This window comes from Aquila chrysaetos, chromosome 10 (genome assembly GCF_900496995.4).
Source record: "Aquila chrysaetos chrysaetos chromosome 10, bAquChr1.4, whole genome shotgun sequence".
Classification (NCBI taxonomy): domain Eukaryota; kingdom Metazoa; phylum Chordata; class Aves; order Accipitriformes; family Accipitridae; genus Aquila; species Aquila chrysaetos.
Genome location: NC_044013.1, coordinates 34,126,270 through 34,153,910, shown reverse-complemented (window position 1 = coordinate 34,153,910; position 27,641 = coordinate 34,126,270). Strand labels below are relative to the sequence as shown.

At 46.8% G+C, this 27,641-nt stretch overlaps 1 protein-coding gene across 5 annotated transcripts in view; it reads left to right on the top strand.

The window, feature by feature from the left end:
* Positions 1–24,225, top strand: part of CLIP2 (CAP-Gly domain containing linker protein 2) — an 82,819-nt gene extending 58,594 nt beyond the window's left edge. For 4 of the 5 annotated variants that reach the window (XM_030028226.2, XM_030028224.2, XM_030028227.2 and 1 more), the window contains exons 8-17: positions 2,186–2,246; positions 6,663–6,767; positions 8,331–9,275; positions 11,890–11,947; positions 13,682–13,765; positions 14,200–14,356; positions 14,857–15,016; positions 15,607–15,792; positions 19,260–19,322; positions 19,956–24,225. In XM_030028226.2, coding sequence (XP_029884086.1) covers positions 2,186–2,246; positions 6,663–6,767; positions 8,331–9,275; positions 11,890–11,947; positions 13,682–13,765; positions 14,200–14,356; positions 14,857–15,016; positions 15,607–15,792; positions 19,260–19,322; positions 19,956–19,967 — 1,831 coding nt within the window. In that variant the 3' untranslated portion in view covers positions 19,968–24,225. The remainder of the gene's footprint in view (positions 1–2,185; positions 2,247–6,662; positions 6,768–8,330; positions 9,276–11,889; positions 11,948–13,681; positions 13,766–14,199; positions 14,357–14,856; positions 15,017–15,606; positions 15,793–19,259; positions 19,323–19,955) is intronic. The other variant, XM_030028228.2, reaches the window with a different exon arrangement.
* The last annotated feature ends 3,416 nt before the right edge of the window (positions 24,226–27,641 follow it).

The following is a 27,641-nucleotide window of genomic DNA, read 5'->3' as shown; positions in this document are numbered from 1 at the left end:
GACTCTTGTCTAGGGCTGGGCATCCAGTACTGTGACTGCCCCCGTGTGCTGACAAACTGCTGCTAATCACAACTGAACAGTGAAGTATTTCCAATTAGTCTTGTACGTTCCTATGTCTTATGGCTCTTAGGGGGATACTCGATGCTATATTGTTCGGTGGGGTTGCAATGAGCTAATTGGTGTGACGTGAGCAGTCTCAGGTTTTTTGAATATGCTCAGCTGAACCTGCCCTGCTGTTGCAATGCAATTGCAAGGCAGAAGACAAACAGCCAGCCAGGGCAGCTCGTGCTTGGGATAGGGGCAGCTCTGTTTTGTTGCCAAAAGGAGTTTCATGATTTGACACTGTTTCTTGCCAAATGCGTGTAGCACTTCGTAAGAAAAAAAGACACCATCAGCTTCCATTCCTGCTGGCACTTCTGTCATGACCCTGATAAGTATTTGACAGGCTGCTTACATGTCCGAGAGCACTTGACCATGGCAAATGTTGCACTGACAATACAATGGTGGCCAACAGTTGATCTACCACTGCCAGTAGAAGGCCAAATAGTCTTGGTGTCCTTCTGGGCAGGGAAGTTATTGAGGGTTTTCAGCCCTCTTCCTTGTTGTTCGGTTCCTGACACAAAGCACAGACAAGCAGCATTATTTGCCTGAAGGAATGAAGGGCACCAGTAATATCAGTTACTCTGAGATTTGATACAGTGACCAAACTCAGCCGTGTCACTGTGTAAAATGGAGTTACTCAGTAAAGGTGGGATTAACTGATGGCAAGGGTGTGGATAGTGACAAAGCCTTGCCTTCAGATGTTCTTGGCTAAGGATACAGTATATCCTTATATAGGATGCCATACAGTCTGGATAATAAACAGAACTGTGAAGGTTGGGCCATCCCAGACCCCTAACCTTTCTATACAACCTGGCTTTGCTAAAGACCACTTCTCTCCCCTCTATTTGTGATGTGCTGATCTTCAGGTCATTCCTTCTGAGGAAGGGAAGTCAAACTGGAGTACAGCCTTACTGTAGTGTGATTCATCATCTCCCCACATCCCAGAGGCCCCATCCATGTATATATGATGATACATACATTTCCTCTCTGGGTAAGAGTGAAGATCTGCTTGTCGTTCTTGGAGTCCAGTTGCTCCATATATATAATTAAACTCTTCAGTGGGAATAGAAAGACATTTCTATGTATTAAGTAACTGAAAACAGCGTTGATTTCAATTGAATTATGCCCCTCCTGAGGACAAATTGTTCTTTCGTGCACAAGTCTCCCCGTTGTCCTGGTAGGCAGCTCACTTTCCCAGCTCCAGGAGGCCCTTTAACCCAAGACAGCCGAGTTCTTTCCTAAATATCAACAGATGCCTCCTCTAATTAGAGGAGGTTTAGACAAGGAAGCTTGTTTATGAAGTTAGATACGTACACTCATGGCTATTTTTATCTGTAACAGAATCGGAGGCCTTACATCTGGCTACCAGCTCAACATCCTCATTATTGTCTTTTTTTTAAATCAGTAAAGAGAACAAAGAGGACTGAGTTTAGCAGAAAATTGAATTATTTTGTATTGTTACTGGATTTTCTCTTCAGACTTTGTAAAAGAGTCCTAGGCATGTCTGTGTTTGTGCATGTGGTTTTATGTGCATCTATGCATGACTGGCCTATACAATCTCTGGTGAAAGCTTTTCTGCCAGGGCAGCGCACTGTTTCCACGTTGTGGAAACGTTAAGCATTGCCCACCATCTGCCAAGGAGGCAGACGCTCTGGTTCCCTTGGAATATTTTGTATGGAACCTGTGTGTTTGGTACAGGAATTGCCCAGTGCTTGGCTGCAGGATAACAAGGTCTAAGTAAACCAGTGAAACCTGGTTGTGGTTTTCATGTTTTCAGGATCCCAGTGTCAGTGAACAGTAGTTGTGCTTGCTGAGGGGTGGTACAGCAGAAACAGCATGTCTGTGAGTGTGTATCTTGCAAGGAGGTAAATGTTTGCAGTGTGGAAAGCTTGCTTATTAACTGTCTTGCTCCATGGGTCTTGCTGTTTAGCTTCCGCTGAGCTGTTTGTATGCAAAGGTTGCCTGTATCTGTCTCCTCTCAGACTTTGGTTGTGCAGAGGAGGCCCATGTGCAATGGCTGCTTAGAAATGGGATGCTGATCTGGGTGTTACCGATTGCTTTTTGTGTCTTTTCCCCTCCCCAGGAAAGTGGAGGACTTGCAGTTCCGTGTGGAGGAAGAATCCATTACGAAGGGGGATCTGGAGGTAATTCCTAACACCCTTAACAATTGCATGTGGGGCCTCACTTGAGTAATTTCTGCCACCTTTTGCTCAACTCTAAACAATACTTAATATTTATTGATGGCTTTGGACCTGCTGCGAACACTGTGGTATAAACTGTGAATATTGTTCTTTGGTATGTTGCCCAATGACTAATAATGCTAGGAGCTGCCTAGAATTAATCACATGCAGCCAGCCTGGCTTTAAATGTCACCATGAGTTGCCAAGCCATGTTAAAATCTGACTGTATCTGGATGCATTTCAACATATGTTTTTCCACTGTAGAAATGAATTGACTGTTCAGTCACTGTCCCTGCAGTGTCCTGCTATTAGCAGCTAATGGGCACGCACAATCTCCCAGTGAGATGCTACTCTCTTCCAGCCAAAATGCCGTGTATTGTTTGACCTGCAGTGTCCTCGTGTGGAGTCCTCTGCCTGCGAGTGTGGGGTTTGACACTAGGATACCCTTTCATTTGGAAGGGCTGTTGCTCAGAGCAAAGCTGTTGCAGTGAGCGTTGTGCAAACTGGAAGTGGTGTTGGGAGCTTGCCCTTGAGTGGGAGGCTTTTCTGTGGGGAAAAAAAGGAAATGAAAATATTTCTGTGAAAGCAAGGCTCTGCTCTACATGTGTAAATCAAGGGACTTTCCCTTATCTTTAGCTAGAGTGCTAGGTTAGTAACAGCCAGAAGTGTCAAGGGACCTGCTCCTGTGCTTCACTGTCAGTAATGTCAATAAAAGCGCAGGAGAACAAGAAAACTAGGTGATGAGTATGTTGCTATGGCTTTGACCCTCTTGGCATAAACCTCTCCTCTTTATCCGGAAGCTGAAGCAGAGTAATGCATTTGACAGGGTATAAATCAGCAATGCGCTGATAGCAGACCTTTGCTAAAGGACAGCAAGTGCAGTTTCTGCATAGTGTGTGGGTGCAAAATCAGGTGTCTATTGATTCCTGAGCTTATGTGACAGGTTTCCCCCAGTGCTTTAGAGAAGGGTGGTTGATCCATCCATCATTCCTTTTGAGAGCAGCAAATTGCCCCTGTGTAAGCTTTAAGTGTTTAAGCCTGGCTGTGTAATAATGGTAATAGGCTAGCTAGCAGGTATCTTTAGATATATTTAAAAAAAAAAAGCCACCACATTTTAGCAAGATGGTAAGCTGCTGTGACGTAAGTGCTCCTATGACTGCAGGTCCCAAACTGAGGATAGATCTGATTTTCATTTGCGCTGGGAAGGAGTTGCTTTGCAATGGGGATGTGGCCAGGCTTCTTGCAGGCTGCCAGAGTCCTGTCCTCACTTCCATGTTTGTCTGTACTGAAGAACAAATAACTTCTTAGGAAAGAGTCATGGAGCAGCTTGGTTTCCTGCGATCCAGAGAACGGGGATGTCCCCTGTGAGTCCAACACCAGTGACAGCACAGGCATTGACAGGGCTTGCCTGTGGTCAGTTTTTACATCCTCTCCTGTCTAATTTGGATGCTCAGACTGAATGATTGACACACTGGAGTTAATTCTCACCTTCCTGCTTTGTTGTGGAGACAGTTAGGATTTCCAGCAGCAAGTAATTAACTTAAATTTCATATTGGAAATCACGGGGGGGATAAGTGCTCCTTCATGTTGTGGTGTGTTTCCTGGGAAGTGATTGTTCCTGATATTCTTCATGTAAAATCACAACAAAGTCAACCAGTGGCTGCTAGCACAGCCCCTCGCATCCCTAGCTAGAGCTGAACTAACCACCCAAATACCAAAAGCAAAACTCAGTGACCGTTGTCTCCCCTCCTCTGGTCTTGTAGTCCTCTTACGCCAGCAGCCCTCTTCTGAGTACTCAGAGGAGAATGTTTATCTTGTACTTAACAGCCGGTAACAGACACAATGGTAAGAAGAGATTATCTCCTCTGTGGTCCCTGGATCTAGGGTTTCTGCTGAAGGCTAGGCTAAATCCCATGGTATTTTTCACAATACCATGTAGGTTTTGAACAATCCAGGACTCTCAGGTGTTGAGCACAGCAGGCAACATCCCTAGAAGCTCTTTGACCAAAGAAATCAATGTGTCTGAAGCCTGGAGATATATATCAAGTTTTTGTACCTCTGATAAAGAAAGACCTGCAGATTTAGCCTTGAAATGTAGTTATGAATTCAACCCATTTTTGATCCTGGTTGGCAATGCTGATGCTACAGTGCTTTAGAAGGTGAAAAGCAATTGCAGGAAAACAAAACCTTTTAAGAAAAGCTTTTTATGGTGGCAAGACCATGTTTTATAGGAAATATTAACCTCTTTGAGGAACTATCTCATGCTCATCTCCTGGAACCTGCATCATGCCTTGAACACCAATGGGAAGTCAGTTTGTAATTTGTGAATAGTAATTTAAGGCTAATAGCTAGAAGTGAGTCTAAAATTCAGATCTGAACTTCCTCAAGGAAGTGCAGGAAAACTTTGGATTTGAGGCTCTGAGTCATACTGGTTAGCCAAACCAATTTGCATAAAATGAGAAATAACACAGGACTGGATGCGAATCTAAAATTTAAGGACTGTAAAACAGTTGATCTAACTTTCTTCCCTGATTATTTTTCTCCTCTATTTTCATGTGTTTTTCCAGACTTGGAAAATAGCAGGATTGGTGGATACTGAGCAAGAGTATCAGGTGGAACTGAGATAGCTTGGCTGGGAACTTGAGTGTCAACCTCAGGAGTCTTGAGAGAGTCTCTTTGGGAGATTCAGAGATTAGTTTTGTAATAGGTCAGCATCTTCAGGTAGCCAATATCTGACGTGCTGCCACCAGTTAAGGTAATTTCAAAAGTTTGTGTTGCTGAAGTTTCACTTGGGGATTTCGAGCTAGTGTAAATTGAGGAAAATTCATTGGTCAATGGAATAATAATCCCTGTAAATAAAATCAAACCTGGAGCTCCATCTTGAGATGTGGATCTTTGAGCTTTGCAGAGAGCGGGAGAAGTCACTCAGTAAAAAATTAAGTTTTTCTTATTAAGATGCATTCAGCCAACTTTTGCACTTAAGTGATATTATTTGGGGGTTTTAATAATGTTTGGGTTCTTGAGACCCACATCTTTTTTTTTTTTGCCTCGTTCAGGGGTCAAATAGACCACATAAAATATGGAGTGGTCTGAATATACCTGGCAGTTGTGATCTTGACCATCTATGAATACATGTACAATGATACCTTTCAAGCCATAAGAGAAAACATGGATTTTTACAAACTTCAGTTTCCATTGTTTGTACGCAACTAACCAAAACTTGCTTTATTGTAGGAAAGGGCAGAAAATCCTTAAAACTGGTTCCAATAGAAAGAGGGGGAAGCAAATAATTATATGGAAAATGAAGGGCAGAAAATGGGAGTAAAAAAAAAAAGGTTCTGATCAGTTTTGTTTGCTTTTTGGTAGGTCCAGTTTAATTCAAAGGAAAATGTTGGTTTTGTAAGCTAAAAAAATGTGAAGGCCAGAGTCTGCATGCATTTTCCCATGTCTCCTCTCCTCTTTTATTTATGGGAAATTTTACATGATATTACAGTGGTTGTTGTGGAGTCCTGAGGTTTGCCACCAAGTGCAGCTGTATGGTACTTCTGCTTTAAAAGTGAAGGGCGCTGAAGCAATGCCCTGAGTCAATGCTCCTGGATTTGGGCAGGTTACATAAACTTCTTATGCTTAGTTTAATCATCTGTCTAAAAAACAAAAAAACAAAAATAAAACAAAAAAATAGTTCTGTTTTCTTGTGTACAAGGCTATTAGAGTTTTAGTGTGCAAAAATTACTTTGAAATTCATAGCAGCCCTATTCAAACCTAAAGCACTGATTTATATAACAGTTTGTTATCTAGATTTCTCCGATTTGCTTTCAGTGCAGTGTATTTTTGGTTTTAGCAATGTGCTATGTACAGTATGACCTGCTTTTTTTTCCACTTAGTGCAGGGTTCAAGCTGTCTTCGGAGCAAAAAGAGGATGGGAACTTCCAACTCTTTTCAGTCTACCTTGTGCTGCTTCTTGAGAGATGCAGAGAATCATTGCAAGGTCTTTGCATTCTCTTATGTGGTGCAAGGGTCTTGTACTGGTGGTCTGCAGTGGTGGGAGCTTTGCTTTTTAGGAAGTGTCTTCAGTATAGTCTTGATGCAGCAAAACGCTGAAGCAGCTTTCTAATGCAGAGGGATGTTTTTCCCATCACAGATTCCATTTTCTTTTGAATAGCCACTACGAGTACCATGTAAAATCCCGTAGTGACCATTTTCTGTTTGGTTGGATTTTTTCCTGCTTGTTTGGATCTTTATTCTCCTCCTGTTGTGAACTGCCTTTCCTTGTCTTGTACACTGAAGATGATGTTGCAGCCTTCTCTTTCCCTCTCTTTCTCTCTCTCTCCCTTCCCCTTTTCCCATCTCCACTGTTCTTTTTTCCCTATGTGTGACCAGACTCAGACGCAGTTGGAGCATGCCCGAATACGGGAGCTCGAGCAGAGCCTGCTGTTTGAGAAGGCACAGGCTGAAAAACTCCTCAGAGAATTAGAGGACACCAGGGTAATCGACCCCCACTTGCCCTGCCTGCAGAACAGCGTGCTTGCCCCCTGCGTTGATGCTCATGACGCCTTGCTTTGGGTTTCTTTCTTTTGGTTTTTGTGGGGTTGATTGGTTTTGGCTTGAATTTAGACTTCCCTGATTTTTTGTTTGGTTTTTATTTGCTGTCTCTCCTGGAAATAGTAGTATGGTATAATTTCTAGCTTTGCTTCTTGTGTGGGGACTTGTTTCTCAAATTGAGTTTGCTTCTCTGCCCCATGCCACCATTTGACACGAGCTCTTCACAATTCATCTTTCAGTTAACATGCCCAAATAATATCCGCACCCTGCACAATTCATTCTGCCTTGAGGGTCCCCCAGGCTGTAATAGGAAATAACATTGCAATCAGCATTCCCTTTGTCCCCCCTCCAGTTGTGGGAGCTGCCATGTGAAATGGAAGATCCTGGTGAGTGCAGGTGGACCAGCTCTGATCCTTGGAGATGCCTGCAACAGGACAGGCTGCCCAGATGAACAGTGCACACGATCCTAAAAGCAGCCAGATGTGGAAAGGGCTTTTTCATGCTGGTGTGGTGTGAGAAGTGGCAAACTTGCTACAGTGAGCTTGCTTCTCACCAACGGATTTTAGAGCTGTAGAAAACACAAACGTGAGGTTCTTCAAAAGGGCTTAACTGGTTTGAACACCCCTGTGCCCATCTAAAATAAAACCACCCAGCCTCCTGGGCTGATGGTTAGTGGGGAAAATGGCAACTGAAATGAAATGGAATTGATCGCTTGTATTTTGGCTTGGTTTCCTTGTTTCTTCTGCCTTTTTCTAATATTTCATCTAGTCAAATCTCTTCTCCATCCATAGCTGCAGCACCCTGAACTCCCTGTGACTAGCAGGTAGTTCAGCCCTGTTAGGTTACATTCAGATCGTAATACATTGATCCATAGCCCTTATGCTCAATGTTAACCATAGCCAGATTTATTGCCTTGCATCCTCTAGCCTTCTATGTTATTTTTACTTTGCTAATAAACTCTAACAAGTACTCGTGTAAAAATCCCTTTTCCTTTTTACACCAGGGTAAACAAATTACGATGCAGAAGAGAGGTCCGTAGGCTGAGGATTGCTGAGCAATAAAGGAAACATGATATGCTTGACGCTGGTTTCAATGCTTGTGATATTCCTGCACGTGCAGTCACATTTCCTCTGTGCATCGTCTGGCAAGATGCCTAGTCTGGAAATATAATGCCCTTTCACGACATTATTTTTCATAAATCACTGTTGCTCTCTAGCGAATTTCAAGGGTTGTTTCAAAGATGCATGTTTTTCTGTGGAAAACGAAAGGTTCATATTAGAAAAAACAAATTGCAATTGGCACAAAGACATAACTGTTAGAGTTATCGGTGATGGTTACCCTGGTGCAAAACTGTAGTCAGATTGGAGGGTGCTGGGTATTCTTTTCCTGTTTATTTGAACTTTTGACTAATGTACTTTGGATTTGCTTCCACTGGAGCACACTTACTAAAAGGAAGGATGCAGCGATGAGAGGTGGGGACTGACTTTGTCTTCTGTTGTGTTGCAGTTAACCACGGTAGCAGAGAAGTCCAGAATCCTGCAGCTGGAGGAGGAGTTGAGCCTGAGGCGCAGCGAGGTGGATGAGCTTCGGCAGTGCCTCAGGAGCTCTCACCAAGCAGAGACCCCTGAGCATAACCTTGGCTTGCAGTCAGAGGCTCTTCGTCTACGAGATCAACTGCTGTCTGCCAACAAGGAGCATCAGAAGGAGAGCAGCCAGCTAAAGGAGAAGTACGAGAAGACATTAAAGAAGTACCAGCAGGAGATGGAGAAGCTGAAATCTGTCAATGAGAAGTACTCACAGGAGATCGTTGACCTAAAGCATAAAGTTCAGCAAGCCACTAATGAGAACATGGGGCTCATGGACAACTGGAAGTCCAAGTTGGACACGTTAGCTTCTGACCACCAGAAGTCTCTGGAGGACCTGAAAGCCACACTGAGCACAGGCCCCGACACCCAGCATAAGGAGATTGTGGAACTGAAGGCAGTGGTGGAGAGTATAAAGATGGAGCACCAGCTTGAGCTGGAGAACCTGAAAGCAAAGCATGACATTGAGACGGCTGTTCACATAAAGGAGAAAGAGAGTCTCAAACTGAAGTTGCAGGAGGCTGTGGATGAAGTGGAAAAAAGCAACAGCAACTGGAAAATGCAACTGGAAACCAAAAGCAATCAGCACCTCCTTGAGCTCCAAGATGTGAAGGACAAGTGTCGAGATGCTGAGCTGAGGGTGCATGAACTGGAGAAGCTTCATGATGAATATAAAGATCAGACACAAGCGATAGCTTTCTTGAAAGAGCAAATTTCTTTGGCTGAGAAGAAGATGTTGGACTATGAAACATTACAGAAAACAGAAGCCCAGAGCAAACAGGAGATCCACAGACTGCAGGAAAAAGTGCTTGTCTTAGAGAACAAGCTGCAGTCCATGGAGGCCCTGCATCCTTCTCAGCATGCAAATGTATGACTTCTGGGTCATTGTGCTTGTTTATCATCACTGTTAGTAACCCTTCCTAGGAGTAGCCCTCAGGTGCTGCCTTGTGCAGTTTTCTGAGGCTTTTATGCCTCAAAGTATCTGGATGTTGTTACCTTCCATTGATTAGAGCTTTTTCTGCACTACATCTCCATGCTGAAGGTGTCTTCCCGCTCTTGAAAGCCAGTACAGTGGCACAATTAGAAGAAATAAGAGTCAAAGAGAAGTGGGCCACAACTGGGCTTGAAGACACGAGTCCTGTGGCAGCAGTATAGGGCTATCGTGGTTTGTCAGGGGGGGCTTTTACCCTGAGCAAGCAGCGTTATTAGCTGGAAAAGCATCATTTCTACAATACAGCTGTTGTCCTCCAAGGAGCTGCAGCAGTCTTAGTGTATTATTGAGCAAGGCCCTTTAGGGGTAGGTGGAGGACAGGGTGGAAGAAGAGTCATTGCCCATGCTGAGATAGAGCACGTAGCTTGTCCAGCATGTGGATCGTGGTTCGAGAGCCTCTGTTGGGGGCTGAGCTGATGGGGTTGGGTGGGAGGGGTGTGCCAGCAATGCAGCAGAGGCAGTGGGAAGGCTTCGCAGCATGTACGGGAGACACAGGAAAATGTTGACTTTGAGGATTATAGTGGAAGAGCTGCTAGCAAGAGTCAGGATGGCACCAGGGTGGGGAAGTAAAATGCCTGATTGAATACAAGTCCTGAGCCTCCCAGGGAATAAGAGCAGTAATAATATGAAGAGGTCAATTTTCTGTGGCCTTTGTGTCTTTTTCAGTCATCCTCATTTTTTTTACTATTTGCCACAGGATGCCATCCTGCCTTTGTGCTTGGCACAGGGACACGTGGCTGGCTTTGCACTAGAGTGAGGGGGGGGAGATTGCTACTCATGGTTCTAGGCTGGACCCCTATTTGTGTTTGGATTTTGCATGAGAACTGAGCAAAAACCCAACTTACAAATTGTCCCTGTGGGGATGCAGTAAATTAAAATAAGCCATGAAATGTGCACTTTTTAAGAATACTCATTTGAAATCTACTGCTGGTGATGTAGTCACTGTTCCAGACTGAGGTGCCAATGAAGTGAATACAATGCCAATGTTTAATTGGCAAACGTGAACAGCCCCTTTGAAATCGGTTGCACCTCTGGGCAGCGAAGTGAAGCCCATGAATTACTGTTGGCCAAGTCAGAGCTTCATGCCTGCAAAAAGGCACACTGAACTAGACAGGAAAGGCAAAAGCCCAAAGAGGAATCTACAGCATTAATGGTGTTTCAAGGGTTGCTCAACATGTTTCATCTAGTAAAGACAGTTGTGAACAATAAGTACAGCCAGGGCCCTGTGAGAAGTGGGTTGTTATTACAACATGTCACATATTACAGCCAATAATCAAACAGGAATGAATGCAAAAGAAGCAGCTGGAGGCTTGTTCCAGAGCCCTTTAGATAAATGTGGAGGGCTCTGGGGGATATTGATACTGGAGTAGAACCAGGGAGTCTCAAAATAATTATTTTAACTATGTATTGATTAAAATCAGGAAAACGTGGTAAGAAATGCATGGGTGAAAGCCTTTGAGTATCACAGGGCAAATTCTATTTTTAAATGTCTTAGCTAATTTAATGTGACTGCAGTATTAACTACCCAAATATTTTAAACAAACAAATGTGTTCTGTGACTGTCTTTCCTAGACCTTCAAGTGAGACCCACAACTGCGCTTCCAAAGAGCAGTTAACATAGTTTTTCCATACCAAAAGTACATCAGGTATTTCCCCTTTGGGTGTACTCCTGCTTCTGCTAGATGTATCCTGCAGCCCACTCAGGCTCTCGGGGACTGACCTTGGGCCTTTCAGCGGTGGTGGCCACAGCAACTGCTTCATCTGGGGCATGTGCTGAGGTCCCACCGAAGGCTGCTGGATGTGAAAAGGCTTGAAGGGCGGCATTGTGGCCTCTGCAATGGAAAGCCTGGCCGTGAGCTCTGCTGTTTCTGGCTTTTCATTCCAGTATAGACAAAAGAGGGTGGGGAAAAGGCAGAATCCTCTATATGGACTAGCATTTGTTTTTTATTATTCTTATTAATGTATTCATTCTCTAATAATTATTATTTTATCAATGTTTTATTACTGTTTTTATAACTTTGGGCACAGTTAGATTCTTCAGAAGTTGAGGAACTTGTTGTCTGATAGGTCTCAAGCTGAATGCTAATGAGCATTTGCACCTGAATATTTGCCATAAATAACCACAGGAGACTGGTCCAACGCAGAGCAGCTCTTCCATCGCTCTGCACAAACTCTGAGCTTGTGAAAGCTGGGACCAGAGCTTGTGGGGAAAGCCCGATCACTTTTTCCCTCCCTGGTGAATCTTGCTGTTGTGCTCAGCTGCCTGGTGTGTGTGGGCACTCTCAGATGGTACCGGTTAGCCTTCAGTAGTACCCAGCTGTAGAAGTGACTCCTCAAAAGCCTTTGTTTCCCTCTCAGGAAGGATGTAAAAAAATTGTAACTTGGGTACCGGATACACTTCTGCTTTGGATGGGGCTTTGTGGTTGTTAACTTTGCTTTGAATCTTTGGGTAAAGGGCTGTTTTACATCTCATATTTTACATTTATTTCAGATGATTGAAACTAATGATATTTCAGAAGAAAAGATAAAAATGAAGCAGACTATGGAAGGTATGAAATTTTATTGGCTTTTTTGGAACACCCTGTTCTAGCAAATCGTGTGCCTTCCCTTCCTCCCAACTTTTTGCTCTTGCAGGGATAGCTGTGTGGAAGGGGCTTAGGAAGCCATTTCATCTCTCAGATTTTGCTGGATGGCATTTGTTGTCTGCCTTTTTTTTTTTTTTTTTCTTCTAATCTGGCTGAGCATATGCAGGGGTGGATGTTTTTTATTTGCAATAGACATTCACCATGCAGATGGTGCAGGCTGGAGACAGATCTGGGGAAATGGGCGCACTTCCATCCCATCACCAATTTTTACAGTGGGTAAAATCCAGACATTAAATGTAATTTGTTCACAGGAGAGGACTGCTAATGGTAGATGTTAATGTGACAGGCTTAAAATAATGGGGGTTACTTTTTTTTATTAAGCTTACTATGAATCAAATCCATCCTTTTAACAAAACATAGAATTGATGCACTCAGAAAATTTGTTTAGAGTAGCTTTGAAACTGAATTGCGCTCAGCTTCCCTCACAAAGAGGGTAAGCTGTAACCCCTAGTCTGAGCAACAGCAGACCTGGCAAGATTAATGCTGGACGGCCCAGATGGTCCCTGTTCGGAGCGATGTCCTACCCCATTGCTGTGGATGACATACACTTTTGGGTGTCTGAAGGATTCAGGGCTGTTCCAAGACACTTAAGGTGCTTCCAGATCATGTCTTCCCTTGCTCATTCCCAGGAGACTCGTATTTCTTCATTCTTCCTTAGGGTTGGTTTTTATGTAGCAGAAAACGTTCTCAGTCTAGATCACAAAGGTGATCTGTAAAGAACTAACTTGTCATTTCTCTTTTCAAATGGCATTTGGCTTATGGTAGCATAGCTTTTTCTCCATTACTCACCTCTAAGGTGTCTGTTCTCTGCAAAGCCCTTGTTAAAGTCCTGCTCAGGATGGAGCAACCTAAATGGAGGTTACTGGGGACTTTTACTGGCCTAAACTTCACTTAACAGAAACTTTGTTTAGTTTGAGTGTCCCTCCAGCTGTTTCTGGATTCAGACAGAGGTGTTCTGTCCTATTTCCATCTGCCCTCAATGCTGGCTAAGCATTGTCAGTTGGCTCATCACTGTCTTTGCAGGTACAGGATTACATATATGCTATACCAAATTATATGATTGACAGGTAATTCCTGCCTAGTCAAGGCAAAGCATAACTAGGTCCAGCAGCCGCTGCTCTTAAAATGGCCACTCAGTCTGTGTGCATGTTGTTTCCACACTGAGTAAGCCATATATAGATGTATTAAAACCAACCAGTTCAGACTTGAGCCACAAAAGCATCATACTTCAAATCTACAGTTCTGTTTGAGTATGGAAATGCATCAGTTCCAGAAAACGTGTCTTTGCCTTCCAGTGTAGGAGGTAACACAAAGAAATGTGCTGAAAGTGCCTTTCTGTGATTTTGATTAATGTTTTATTCCGTTTTTTCTTTTCCCACCTTGTGGTTGCTTTCTTAAAACCTGTCTGGTATGGTATCCTATGTATCCTGTGTATCCTACCTCCTAATGCCTGGATGGTGGTGAGATGCAGTGAGAAACACCCGTTATTTGTCTCCTGCTGCTGCTCTGCCAATGAAGGGTACCACCACCATGCCCCTGTCACATCCCGACCCATGCCTTACACTTGATACCTTCCTGATTTGCACAAAGCATTTTCCAAGCTTCTAATCTTTGTCTTTTCTTTTCATCCTCCCACAGACCTCCAAGACAAGCTGAGTAAAAGAGACAAAGAGGTGTCATCACTGGTGTCCCAAACTGAAACTCTAAGGGCCCAAGTAAGTGGTAAGTTTCCCTAATCCAGTGCTGGTGGGAACTAGGTGTTTCCTTGCTCGTCCTCTGTACTGGTGTTGAACAAGGGCCCACGTGCTGAAATGGGTTGGTGTTAAAACATGACACTGCCTGTCTTCTAATGGATATTTTTGGTAAAAATTTGTTCAGGAGTTTCAGTCTCTTTTCAGGAGTTGAACACAAACACTGCAGAAGATATTTGTATCCTGTGAGGGAGGGTTTGGGCTCATTGAATGTCAAAAGCTGAAAGAGGCAGAAGTAAATGGAGCCTGGTGTGTTGTTTCTGAGATCTGCCCTTAAATAGGGCCAGATCCAGAGCTAACCAGGTCTATGCTGCTAGGAGTGGGAGTTGGGAAAAGGCAAAAAGCAGGAATGTAAGTAAAGGACTAAGTGACCTTTCTTCCCCCTGTATCCTCTGCTTCTTGTAGCTTTGGAAAATAAATGCAAAACAGCAGAAAAGAAGGCTGATTCATTGTTAAAAGAAAAGAAGAGGCTGGAAGGTGAACTGGAAGCCTTGACCAAGAAAACACACGATGCTTCAGGGCAACTGGTCCTGATTAGCCAGGAGCTACTCAAGAAGGAAAGGTCAGTCTGCAGGTCTGAAGGATGGAGCTGGAGACGGGGCTCTGTGTGTTCAGGGTGCTTTAATTTACCACCAAAAGAAATCTAGAGGTTGAATTGTTGAAGTTCAGCCCCCAGCTTTCCTGTTCTTTAGAGATGCTCATGTGCGAATTTGGTTAAAATCAGGGGCTGTGAATTATCAAAGGGACTGCCCTTTCACTGCTTGCCAGGAGCTGCAAGACAGCTCAATGCCCATGTAGATGCCGAATGAAGTCATCTACAAGCCAGCTAAGCTGGCTGCTGCCCTGCTCTGAAATGCGGTGCCTTGTGCAGGTCCCAGTCTCTTTAAAGCTGGCACAGTGGGGAGGACAGGAAATCTGAAGCGCCAGAAGTGGTAGGAGTTGGGTCAGGTTTGCTCGCTGGCCTTCCTTTGGGTCCGTAGCAAAGGTGGGAGGGAGCGCAGCAGGACTCCCGTGGTGTGTGGGCTCTGGAACGTCTTCACCTTTTCATGCTGCTTCTTCCAGGAGCCTGAACGAGCTGAGAGTGTTGTTACTGGAGGCGAACCGGCACTCGCCTGGACCAGAGCGGGACCTAAGCCGGGAAGTGCACAAAGCAGAGTGGCGGCTGAAGGAACAGAAGCTCAAAGATGACATCAAGGGTCTGCGAGAGAAACTGGTTGTGCTGGTGAGGGCACCAAAACCCCTCCTGGCCTTGGCCTGGGGGCTGGAGGGCTCTGTGCTGCTCAGGGAGGGTCCTAGCCCTTCACCCTTGCTCCAAGTCTTCATGCTTTCTTTTGTGCTACTGAGCATCTGATGGGAACTTCCTTGACAGCGCCTGTGAGCTGTGGCCTGGCTTAGTGGCACCTCATTAAGCAGCAAAAATGTCCTTCTCCAGTGTTTTGCTGTTCCCATGGGTTTTTTAGATCCATGACTAAATAGGGCTAAAATTTGTGGGAGAAACTGAAGGTCGGCCAGCTACCCCACATTGTTTTATACATTCTCTGATCTAGGAATAAGCAGTGTCCTCCGATTCCTGTGTACTTCAGTGTCCTCCAGTGGTTGAAATGTGAATAATTTATTTGAACTCTGCTGGGAACAAACTGGAGCTGCTGCTGGTCGCACTTGATAAAATTGCCTTCAGGGTTGTGCTTTGACCCCATCTACTGTTGAAATCAAAACACAGTTGTACGAGTTACTGTGGATTTCGACTTCGCTTAGTCTCTGTAGTTACTGGTTTTAATCTAACATGCTCCTATTTTCCCTTTGCTCTATAAGGACAAGGAAAAATCAGTAACGGATCAGCGGCGATACTCCCTGATCGACCCCTCGTCAGAGTCAGAAGTGATCCGGCTGCAGCACCGGCTTGTCAGCACAGAGGATGTGCTGCGCAATGCGCTGGAGCAGGGCCACCAGATGGAGAAGCTCATGGAAGCAATGAGGCTCTCCTCCGAGAAAACACAGGTAGAGCATTGGCAATCGTTTCCCAGGTCGCTCAGCCCTCACCAGTCATCTGTCTTGAGCAATCTCCTGGGATCTTGCCCTGTGCTGTGGCGGGTAATGCAGTCAGCTGGGTCCCTTTCTCTCTGCTGGAAACAGCCTGGCAAGACTTTGTTCTGTCAGAGGTAGCTTAAAACTAAGAAAAGCCTTGCTAGTTGGTAATTACAGATCCTTTTGTGCTCTGCAAGAATGGTTGCTAAATGTGGTATTTTGGGGAATGTTGCAGTGTGAGTAGCTGTTCTTTATGTGTACAATGACGTGTGGCTGCACATCTTTGCAGTACAGGCACTTTATGATATGGAAGTTGAGGGTTTCTGCCATCCCTGTTCTTTGAGAGGTTTATTTCCATGCAGTCCATAAGCAGAAACTTTGGAGGTGACTCTGGGAAAATATTTTCCATTTCTCTTACCAGCTCCTGGAGGCATCTCTGATTCTGATCTGGGTTTGCTGATGGACCATGAATGTTCCCATTCCAGTTACTGTCTTCTCTTCCCAACTTCCTCTGGTCTCCCTTTGTTTCTTCTGACAAAAGCAAAACTGCTTCTGTTTGTCTTGCATCCTTCTTTATGAAATTGAGGGCTGCAAATAACTTGACTCTCCACATTTGGCTTTTTCCGTCTCGTACCTGTGGTGTTCAAGCCCTGACTGATTCCTCCTGCGAAGTGATCTGCCCCTTGTGCCAAGCTTTGTGCTTCGTGTCCTTTATTGCTCTTCTAGTTGTATTTTCTCTTGTGTCTGCAACCAGGTCATGGCTTTCAGAGCCCAGATGCACCAGTGCTCCTCTTGTACTTGCTTATTTAAATTCTTAGCTGAAAAATGTCTTTCTCTTGCAGTAATGAGCTACAACTCGCATTCAAGCAGACACCTTAGGATAGTACAGAACAAGTCTCTAGACATGGAAAATGGGCAGAGAGCTTGTTTTCCTGGATGCAAGTGCAGATATGTTGTGGTAGGTAATCTGAGGGGTATCAAGTCTTCTCCTCCCATGATAGTGTCTTCTGCACAGTTTGCAGATACACCAAATGGCTGTTTGCATTGCAGTAGTACTTGCAGGGAGGCAGTCAGGAGGAGGGTGCACGGTAAAAATTGCAGCCCTGAAAGCTCTGCTGGCTCAGCTGAGCATCTGTGTGTTGCAGACAAGTCTCTATATCCCGCAGTGCAGCGGCAGCAGCCGTCTGCCAGCACCAGACAGGACAGCTGTAGTTGTGATGACAAGTTTGTGGCAGTCCAAGACGTACTGTAATCCTGTCGGTACCTCCAGAGTGACTTTAGCTTCTGCTGTAATTGCTACGTGTCAAATGAAAATGCATCATGACAACCTCATCTGTTGGAAGCGATGGGAGGGGTGGGGAAAGTTATTCTCTGTTTGCTTTAATACCAAGTCCCTTGAAAAAAGGAAATCCTCCCTTTCGCATTCCTGTCTCCAGATGTGGTGCAGGTGGTAATTATTTCTTCCCCAACTGTAGAAAATAACTAATCTTACATAAAGGGAGTTGGAATGGACCTTATGAGGTCAGCTAATCTATCCCTGGTATTACTTTGATACTTTCATGCTTAAGAAATCTTAGAGATACGACAAGATAATATTATGCCTTCAGCTACAAACCATGGTACTAAGAGACAGACAGAGGATTATTGAGGGAAGCTAGGCTTCAAACTTCTGTTGATGTCAGATTTTTAAAGTGCCTAGTTACAAGGAAGTCTGGATCAAAGCTCCTAGTTTCGGTATGATATCTGTTCATCCTTCCCCTTATGAAGGGGAGTTGTTAACCAGGGGCTTTCAGGCTGAGCCCGAGGATGTTGCTGGCCTAAAGGGATCCTGATGCAATAGTTAGGGAATTCATGGTTCTTCCCCAGAAGCCACATTCCCGCTGTAACCCATCCTGCACTAGCTTCTGACCTCCCATCTCCTCTCTGACAGCAGCAGCTGTTGCCCAGGCTCTGCCTTGGCATTGCTCTCCCTTTGTGTGTAAAGCCTTCACTTCGCAAGGCGCTCAAGAAGGAAATCTCTAATTACCACAAGCTGCTGCTGCTCTCCCTTTGCAGGCTTCGTCAGCCGTCGCGCTCTGCAGTCCTTGATGCGCATGGCTGGCCTTGCTGTTAGACAAGGAGGTGCAGGAGCTGGGGGAGCATAATGGCACTGTGTCTTCATCTCATTGTCAAGTAATTGCTGCCTTGCTGTTTCCATGCCTGCAGCTGCAAAGTATTTGTCCTGTAATAGAGGAAGACGATCTTTGCCTTCTCTGTGTCTTGGGAGACCCTCAGCTTGGGAGACCCTTGGGACCTCACAGCTTTGCAGGAAATGACAAGGATTTGGCATTCAGGCCTTTTGTTGGAGGTTTTGCAGTGATTGCTGTGGGAGCTCTTTTATTTAATTTCAAGTGAATTGCGCCACTTTGTTCATTATCGTGACCATGTACTGAGACCAAATTTCAAACCTAATTCCTGGCATCTGATAGCTGCTTAGTGCAGAGATGGGGTGTGCTGGCAGCCAGGGTAGCATATGTTGCCTTGTGCAAGGCCTGAATCCCCTGTGGCAGTGGGTGCAGACCCCAAGGCTGAGTGACTACAGCAGCACTGTTCTTGCCATCCATCCAGGTAGGATTCACTGCCCGGCAAACAGTGCAGGCTCTCAAAGCAGAGCTCGGTTTGAATCTCTGCCAGTTTTTCCTGCCCAAACTAAACCTCTGTCCTGTAGGGTTGGTTGTGCACCTTCATGATCACAGTAAGAATGGAAGCTGGGTAGCTGGGGCTCCTCTAATGATGGGTTTTAAACCTTGCAGTCTTATCTCCCCATAATGTCTGGTTTTGCTGTCGTCAGCAGTTCACCGACAACTGTGAATCTGATTACCAAGACCCAAGAACTGACATCTGGCATGCTGTGACTTCAGGCTGCAGCTTTCTTCTCATTTGTGGCAGTTGTACTGCCATTTTGAAGCTGAAGGGCTCCATACTATCCCTGCTAAAGAAACATTATAAATGTTTAAAAGTTCTTGTGCTTTCTAAAGATAGAACAGCCTGCCCTGGCTGCAGACTCATCCCCAGAGACGGGAAATGGGGAATGGCAAATGTCCTTTTCACTGCTGGGATGTTCACTGTGCCGTGTTTTGCAGCTAATGGTGCCCCTGGCTGAGGGTTTGTTTATTGGGATTTAAGAGTCAGAAGTGAAGAGCGGGTCTGTGTCCATAAGGAGCTTGGGGGATGTTTTGTAGCTGGGAAGGATGCAATCTGGCATGTGGGGTTTGGGCCAGGGTGCAGAGGGCAGGAAGCTTCTTGCCAAAAGTGGGGTGGGATTTTTGCATTCTCCTTTCCTTGTGTGGAGCAGGCTGCTAAGGAAGGAGATGGCAGTCTTGCCAGATTTCAGCGCTTGTAGGCAACACCACTAGGCTCTGTGTCCCTCTTCAGTAAGTATTGTACATTCTCCCTTGCAGACTGTTGGAAATTCTGGGTCTGCTAACGGAATTCACCAGCAGGATAAATCCCACAAGCAAGAGGTAAGTTAAAGCAGAATGTTGTTTAAAACAGTGACTGCTTAATGTAACTTCTTGCCTGCTGTGCTGGGGACAGCTCTTGGATGGAGGCAGTTCTGCCAGCAAAGCTTGACTGTGTCATTCCCACAGTGAAAGCAAGGGGCTTTGCACAACTCCAGTTCCCAAGCATGGTGGGAACATCACCTTACCATTAAAACCACTTGAAGCCATCAGGAAGGTGCTAGTGAGATGCACACTGAGGTGCAGTGGGTGCTTGCTCTGGGAGGAGCAGCGAGAAGGGAGTTTTGCCTCAGTCTCCTGGGTCAGTGGCTATATGAATCTTTTCCTGGCAGCCGCAGCTAGAACCTGCTCGGTCCCAGATCTCTGCCCTCCCCTTTACATGGGTGGCATTTGTGGGACATGCTGTCCTAGTCTCCCATGGTTTTCATGATGTAGGGCAAGACCTGTAGCCTCAGACTTCATCTCCTCCCAGGCAGGATGGCCAGCCTGAGGAAGAGGCAATGTGACTTACTGGGCAGAGCCGCTGGTCAGGACATGGCAGGCCTGGTGGCATTCCACTCCATGCCTCGGTTTCCTCTTCTGTAAAAAGACCTCTGCTTGCTCTCCTTTTGCCTAACAAGGTCTCTTTTCTTCCAGGAGAAGCTCTGATATAGAAGAGGTGAAAGAGGATCATTTCACACCAGTATCAGCTCCTGTGCACAGTCAGGAAAAACGATACCACATCTGGCTTTAGCACCTCCAAAAGACCAGACACAGTATTTTCACTTTAAAGCAGGACAATGTTTATAATATACTAACTGATGTAATCAGGACAATCCTGGAGTCCAGTTTTCCAAGGCAGCCATTGTTCCAGGAGGGAGCAGAAAGATCTCTCTGGGTTTGGTTTCTTACTTGTATTGGTTTTGACTGTGGAATTTGTATTGCTTGAGTTGCCCTTGTCCCACCAGCTGACCTGGTCTGGATGACAGCTGCCCTGAACGGTGGTTGAAGTGTCAGCAAGTCCCAGTAAGCCCACAGGAGCTGCAAAGGGATTTGCTTGTGGTGTTCAACTCCAAAGCGTGTGCCCAGAGGCTGCACGCTTCCCACGTCGTCTGTCCCTTCCCTTCTACCCCTGTCGGTGTCTTGAAGACCTGCACAAGCAAGTGAAACCTGGTGGGCTGACTGTTCACGCTGGCACGCGTAGGCTGAGGAAGACAGGGTGTGGGGATGGTTTCCCTCCTTGCCTTCTAGAAGACATCGCTGTTCTAGAGCACGGAGGCTGCACCTAGTACTTGTATCATAGCATGTTGTGGGAGATAATCTGATTTCAGAGGGTTATTTATTTTGTTTCTCACCCACTGCTGTTTGGGGAAGGAGCTGTGGTGGCTCTGAGTTTGGGCACAGGCACACCTCACTCAGGTGTGATTGGCCTTTCTTCCTGCAGAGAGATTGCTGGGCTGGCCTGCCAATACCCTGGGCCACAGCCAGGCTGCCCAGCCTGGTCCCCCTCACTCATATGTGCTTTATTGGGTCTTTTTTGAGCACAGGACTCCACAGACAGCTGGATCTTGGCATCGCCGGCCTGAGAGCTCCATGCTGGCTACAGTCAGTGTGGGACTGATGCCCTGAGGAGATGGTTCCCTCCTTGCCTGTTTAATTTAACAGCTAATGGGGGATTGCCTGGCAATTCTCCAGAGCTATCCTTGGCTCTTCAGTATGATGCCCATCCCTTAATACCAGGAATGGAGGAGGCTAAAGTGCTGCTGTGAGCATTCATGCAGTAGTGGCTGTCTGTATTTGACGGGTACAGCAATCCTTTGTGCACGACCTGAGTACGAGCATTTGGAGCAGAAAGAATCCAAGACAAGCCCACACAGCTCTTGTGTCCGTACGCAGCAGTGCAGGCCCAGGCAAGGGTCTTATTCCTTCTTCTGAAGGCTTTACTCTTCTCTTTAACTTTGCACCACAGCTCCCAAGGGACATTAGGGTGGAGGAAGGGGATAATATGCTCTTAAAGGTGTGAGAGAGTCCAGTTCAGATTCATTGTTCAGTACCACAAGAAAGAGTCACAGCAATATTTTACCAGGCTTCTCCTAGTTAGTGCCTGACTCTTCCAGCGTTCAGAAGCTCTTGTGTTATGATGGGGCATCTGTGAAAGAGGCCAGGACAGAAGAGACCACTGAGAGAGGAGATCTGAGCCAGACCACAGGCAGATGAACATCACGGCATGTCAGCTTCATTGCTTTTTGCCCTGATTTTCTACAAAGTTGTGTTACTTCTTCTGTAGTGGGTTGTCAGACTCCTACTTCCTTGAAGGATGGGCAGCCAGAAGCAACCTGGGAAAGACTTGGGCTTCATGGCTGCAATTGTGCCATGAGGAGGACATTGCTGAATCTGGGCTACAACACAATACTGGACCCTGCTCACTCGGTGCAGGATTGGTGATGTCACTTCATTCAAAGGGAGGATGAAAGAGGAAGGTGACTTGAGGGGAGTAAAGCAGGTCAGAAAACACAGTTTACATCTGGGGCACAGTGGGGGGAGGCAGAGCTTGGGATCTAATTGGCTGGAAATAATTCAAGTGGGATCCCATCCTGCCTTGTAGAAGTGTTTATCAGCTCTTACTAGTCACCAGGAAGACTGCCACATCCCTGCCTAGCTCTGGGAGTTTCCCAAGGGATCATAGGTGTGGTCTCCAAAATCCTCCTGGTTGGTGTATTCATCTCCCGAGTGATGTAGGCAAATCCCAGAGGGAGTGTTCGTTGTTACAGCCTGCGACAGTAAATGCCTCACTGGGAGCTACTGTTTTTAAGAATTTAGGGCTGGTGTTTCCCAAAGTGCTCCTGTTGGCTGAATGGTCTCTGAAGTCACGTCTGCAGCTTCCACTGGGTTGAGCGGAGCTAACGGAGTGCTTCTTGCAGTGCCACTTGTCTCCAAGCCCAGGGCTTCCCGGGCACCTGCAGGTGGGAGAGCCTATTCTGGTTTGTAACTTAATTTCCCTGATAGGTCTTCTAGTGACTTGTGATCAGTTGCCTTCATCTACAGAAGAAGGATACCTGTATTTTCCACCTCCCTTAATGCACCTTTGGCTCTGCACAGGGCAGGATGCCCCAGGAATGGTTATGGGGACCATGTATTTGGTTCCATTAATCAGATTCAGAGTTGTCAGGGTGGCAGTGGTTCTGGCTGGAGGAGTCTCTGGCTCCCACCTCCTCCGAGGGACCATCCCCTGTGAGCGGCTCAGACCTGTGGCTCTTCATTGTCACCCAAGCTGACTGGGCAGAACAGCAGCAGATGGGTCAGAGAAGGCTTAGAGTTAGTGCTGATGGTCTCTGGCTATAAATAGCTGTGCTGGTTCCTAAGGATCAGCCAGGAGCTGATGGCACTTCTTGGCTTTCTGTGGAGGCTGTGTGGTCTTTGTGTTGCAGGGCTGTACCGAAATGTGTCCCCACCCACCCTGGGGTGCAGGTCCATGGGAGTTGCTTCCCAAACAGGACCAACTACAGCGTCAACAGGACATGCTATCACACACGTCATCTGGGTTTCAGCTCAACCCTGTATAAAGTGGCCAGGAGGGGGTTTGGACACCAGCCATGTCCTCCCTCCAAAATTGGCACAGGTTTCCCAAGGGCACCTGCCTCTGGCTGCCCTTCTGAGGTTGTAAGAGACCAAACTAGGGACAAACTTGGAAAGGACAAGGAGGAGATTCCCCAGCCCCTCTATTTATTTGTAAGTTTAAGTGCTATTTTTGCCTATGTGGTGGTGTATAAAGTACTTCACGATATTTGGTCTTACTGGCTTGGTTCTTTGAGGGAGATTTTCAAAGGCATTGGAGCACTGATGCACCCGTCTCCTGTTGTTGGTCAGGGGCTGATTCCTGTTTGTGCCTTCACTCCCCCTCTGGCTTCAGCCTTGCTCTTATCTTGATCCCCAAGAGCTGGTACAGGGGGGCTGTGTTCTCCCCAGCCCCTCTCCCAGCTTGTGCGTGCCGTGCTGGTTTTGCATCTGGAGCCGAGTCCTGAGCATCATGCCTCAGAGCACCAGTGCAGGGAGGGGAGCAGGAGGTAGCACGCTGCTGGAGCCCTCGGCACCAAGGGAAGGACCAGCACCCCGGTTGTGACACCAGCCCTCATGGCCAACTGTGTTACCCCAACAGTTAGTGATGCTTTTCTGCTGAAAGCTAAGACGTTATCCAGTGAAAAAAGTCTTTGAAATGGAGACTGCTCCATGTTTAGTGATTTCTTCTCTAACCCTCTAGACCAAAGGGAAAAGAATCAGTCTTGGTTGGTGATTTCAGCTTTACCCCTCCTTACAGCATCCAGAGAGCTGGAGCAAGGGGCAGCACCGTGCCAGTGCCGTACTGAATGACGGGTGCAAAGTTGCCAGCCAAGGCTTTACAGCTCTTGCCTACCCCTAGCCACCAGTGGTTCCTCTGGCTTACAGTAGAGATGCATGAGGGTTTCATTAAAACAAAATGATGCAAATGACACTGTAAAAGTCTTAACAAAAATTCCAGTACTCTGTTGTTCGGCAGCTTTAGCAGCTCAACACTATCTTGTAGGGCGTTATTAATACACTAAGATCCTATAGGCCTCATGTAAGTTACCGGAATAAAGATGACACTAGATGTATAAATGGATGATAACCTTTTACCCGTACAGTATGTATTACAATTTTGTAGCTTAGTCATTTTTTGGCTATCAGATTTTGTTAGTATGATATAAAAAAAAAAAAAAAAAAGAAAAAAAAAAAGGTTTGACTGCTAATGTCTATTTTGTTATTTGATTCATTTTATTTCTTCCTCTGTACAAAAGCTGTACAAATCTTAGTTTGTGTAACTACTACAGATATGTATTCATGTACCATCCACCCCCTGTCCTGGCTTGCTGGTGTGGTGAGCTCGTTAACAATAAAATCTGTGGCTGAAGTCAGGCACCCCGGGGCTGCTGGGGGTGTGTTAAGGGTGTTTTGCAGTGCACGAGCCATGGGGAGATGGAAATGGTTGGGGAGCAAGGAGGGGCTTTCCCTTTGCAGCTCAAATGTGGGGGCTTTGGCAAGTCCCTCTTGCCCTGAGCGCAAGTTGTGACCTGGAGCCATCAGCGTTTGGGGTCTGCCGAGAGCAGGGTTTGCAATCGGCCGAGAGGTTGCAGACCTGCCCTGGGGGATGAGATGCACCAGGAGTCGGCACGCGGCGTTTGCTCTTCTGCACCCTGTGCTGGAGGTGAGGACAGCCAGACCAAACATCGGCTCCTTCCCAGAGCGGCTCTCCTGGCCCGCTGCTGTCAGGTATCTCCCGAGCTGCAGGGTGATGGTGCTGTTTATTAATCCATGATTATTTCTCTGTTAATCTCCCTAGTCCCTCTCTGACACATCTACAACACCCCAAGGTGAGGAGTGTCACAGTGTGCTGCGCTAGACCTACCTCCCCTCACCTTGAGGCTGGTACCTATTCGTTTGAGCGATGCCACCTTGATTTTGCAGGGGCAGAGATGGTGGTTGTGTTGTCCTTATCCCTTCCAGCTCACTTACTGCAGACCTTTAGAGCACAGGGAAACAGAGATTGCTGTGGATCGGTCCTGGGGGGGGCTGTGGTTGCCGCCAGGCTCAGTGCCAGCCTGCAGCCCCACGTGTGGGTCCAGGTAAGCCACGCTGCTCCCCAGCCCAGCCTCCTGCCCCTCTTCCCCCGTGTTCCCACCGCATGCCCGTAGGGATGCTCTGAGCATCGTGGGGTTACGCTGTCCCCCGTGGGGCACGACTGGGGGAATTTACTCCAGGGCTTGGTGCTTTTTGCATGGTACGGCATCTCTTAGTTGGGAATTTCCCTGACTTCCCATGGCCTGTGCCCCAGCTCAGCAGCACCCCATACAGCAATGAAACATCTATCTCTCCTTCTGCCGTGTTTTCCTGCACCCATGGGCTGTAGATTCTTTACAGAAAGGCAGGGGTTTCCCAGTATTGCCAGCTGTCTTAAGATACAGGAAAAAACATGGGATGCTTTTTTCCTTGCTTCCTGGCTTCTTTTCTTGGACTTAAAATAAAATTCTCCACTACCAGGATTACCTGAAAGTTTTAAACTCTTTTGGAATAGCTGGTGAGGTTTGCAGGTGATGGATTGATTCCAGAGTGAGGCCCCAAGAAAATCACAGGTGACTGACAATAACACCATGAAAACTGGCCATGCAGCCTTATTCCAGAGCTGTAACATGGTCTGTACAGCGTGGGCTGTGATATCCTGCTGTTTTATTTTTTCAAGGTGTGTAAGAGTTGCTGTCAAAAACAAATAACTTGAGACTTTCCGTTTCTTCCCCAGCTCCTGGCCCTGTGCATTGCAGGGTCTCAGGATCTCCTAAAATAGCTGGGCAAGAACAGCGGGTCCCTGGGTCACCGCGTTGCTTATTTCTAGAGCTGGTGCTGATGGCGTCCGCTGCTGCCGTGTGCTTCGCTGTCCTCCAGCGGCTGGAAGGAGAATAATTTATATGAACTTTGCTTGGGAGAAATTTCCGGACACAGGAAGGTCCATCCAGTGTCAGCCCAGCATCGGTGCTGGGCAGGGAGCTGATGAAGTTGTTATTTTCCCTGGCCTTTGCTTGCAAAGGCTGCTGCTGCTCACTCACATCAGGTCCTAAGATGCTGCAGCTGGGGAGCACTGGAGGGTGGGATCCTCTCCCAGCCCAGCAGCTCTGGCGTGGGGAGCCGGGCGGTGGCTCCCGTGTGTGATCCCGCTGTCACGGCTCAGCCCTGGCCCCGAATAGCTGCTTCAAGGAGGTTTGCGACCCTCTGCTCCATCGGTCCCGTCTTCGCTGCCGAGGCTGCCAGCGAGGGGGGGGACCGCTCCAGCGGCGGCTGTCGAGCTGTCCCCATGCTGGCTGCGAGGTCACCAAGCAAGTTCCCCTTTTGCAGCCATCACTCCTGGAAGGAGATGTACCTGGGAAAAGACAGGTTTTTGGGGACAGGAGGCTTTATCCAGTACAGAAGCTGGCAGAAAACAGCGAGTTTTCCATCAACCCAGCCCTTCCCTGGGCTCTGGGCAGGGGCTGGGCTGCCCGGCGCAGGAGGCAAAGGCCATGAGCACCATGTCCCTGCTCAGGGCAGGTGACTCCAGCTCCATCTTTTATGTAGTTCCACTATATAATTCATTAACATGCATATTTACGATCAAGTGCCCAAGCCCCAGTATCTCATAGAGATAACACTGTAGCGCATGCCTTTGTTTGCAGACATCACATTTCAGTGCTGTTAATCGTATGGTGAGGATTAATAAAACATGAAGTTTAAAGATGCCTAAATCACAGTGGGGGAGCTGGTAATCTCTGCCAACAATAATATTTGCACTTTATTTTCATCCTAGCATCCAGCCAAGGAGCAGAACCTGGGCTGGGGAGCAGTAATGGAAATGGAAGGGATGAGGATGGCACAGGGATCCCGACCTGCTCCTTGGGCATCATGGGTGTCTCAGAAGAGGCGATGGGTGGGATGTCCTTCCTCATCCATGTTACGGACCTCATCCCCCTGGGATGCTGTGCTCATGCCTGGAGCTGGACGGGTGCTTCAGGGATGGGTTTAATCCAGGGGTAAGGTAGGGATGAGATACGAAGTGGCCTCTCTGCATGGGGACACATGCAGAGGGGAAATCTCTGCATGGATGTGGCCGCCCTGCTCTAACCGCACATCCTGCGGCCACCCGTGGTCCATGCTCCCCCAGGAACTGCCACCCAAGGGCATGTCTCTTTGGACCATCCCCTCTGGAGGGGGCAGAGGTACCAGATGTCACAACCCGGACTGGACAGACCAGGGAGTACTGCTGAATTCGGAATTCCCTTGGGCTAAATTAAGGTGAAACAACACCAAACAATCAGTTAAACATTTTATTCATGGCAGAAACAAACTGAACTTGGGAGGCATAACAATAGGTGGTGGGGTTTCTCACAATAGGAATTGGCATGGAACTACCTCAGTAAACCAGGTAACCCATGGTAACCATGTACATCAATTCGGGGAATAAGGAGATCCCTCCTGTTGGGTCAGGAGGTTCAGAGTGGACCCCCTTGCTTTCTAGACTCCTCAGAGAAAGGCCCCAGGGTGGCTGGATCCACTCTTAGTCCCAGACTTGGCCAGCGGTTTTATGTCTTAAAGGGATGAGGTGTAGGGATTATGGAAAAGGAAAGAGAGAAAAAGACGGAGAGAGAAAAAGGAAAAGAGGAAGATTTCACCGGTCCTGGGTCCAGCATTGGTCCAGTCAGCCGAGGGGTCCCAGTTCCGGTGGACTTGCACCCCTGGGGCTTCAGTTTGTGTCCTTTTACCATCCTTGCCCCTCCTTCGGGCGGGCAGTCGGACTCATTAGGT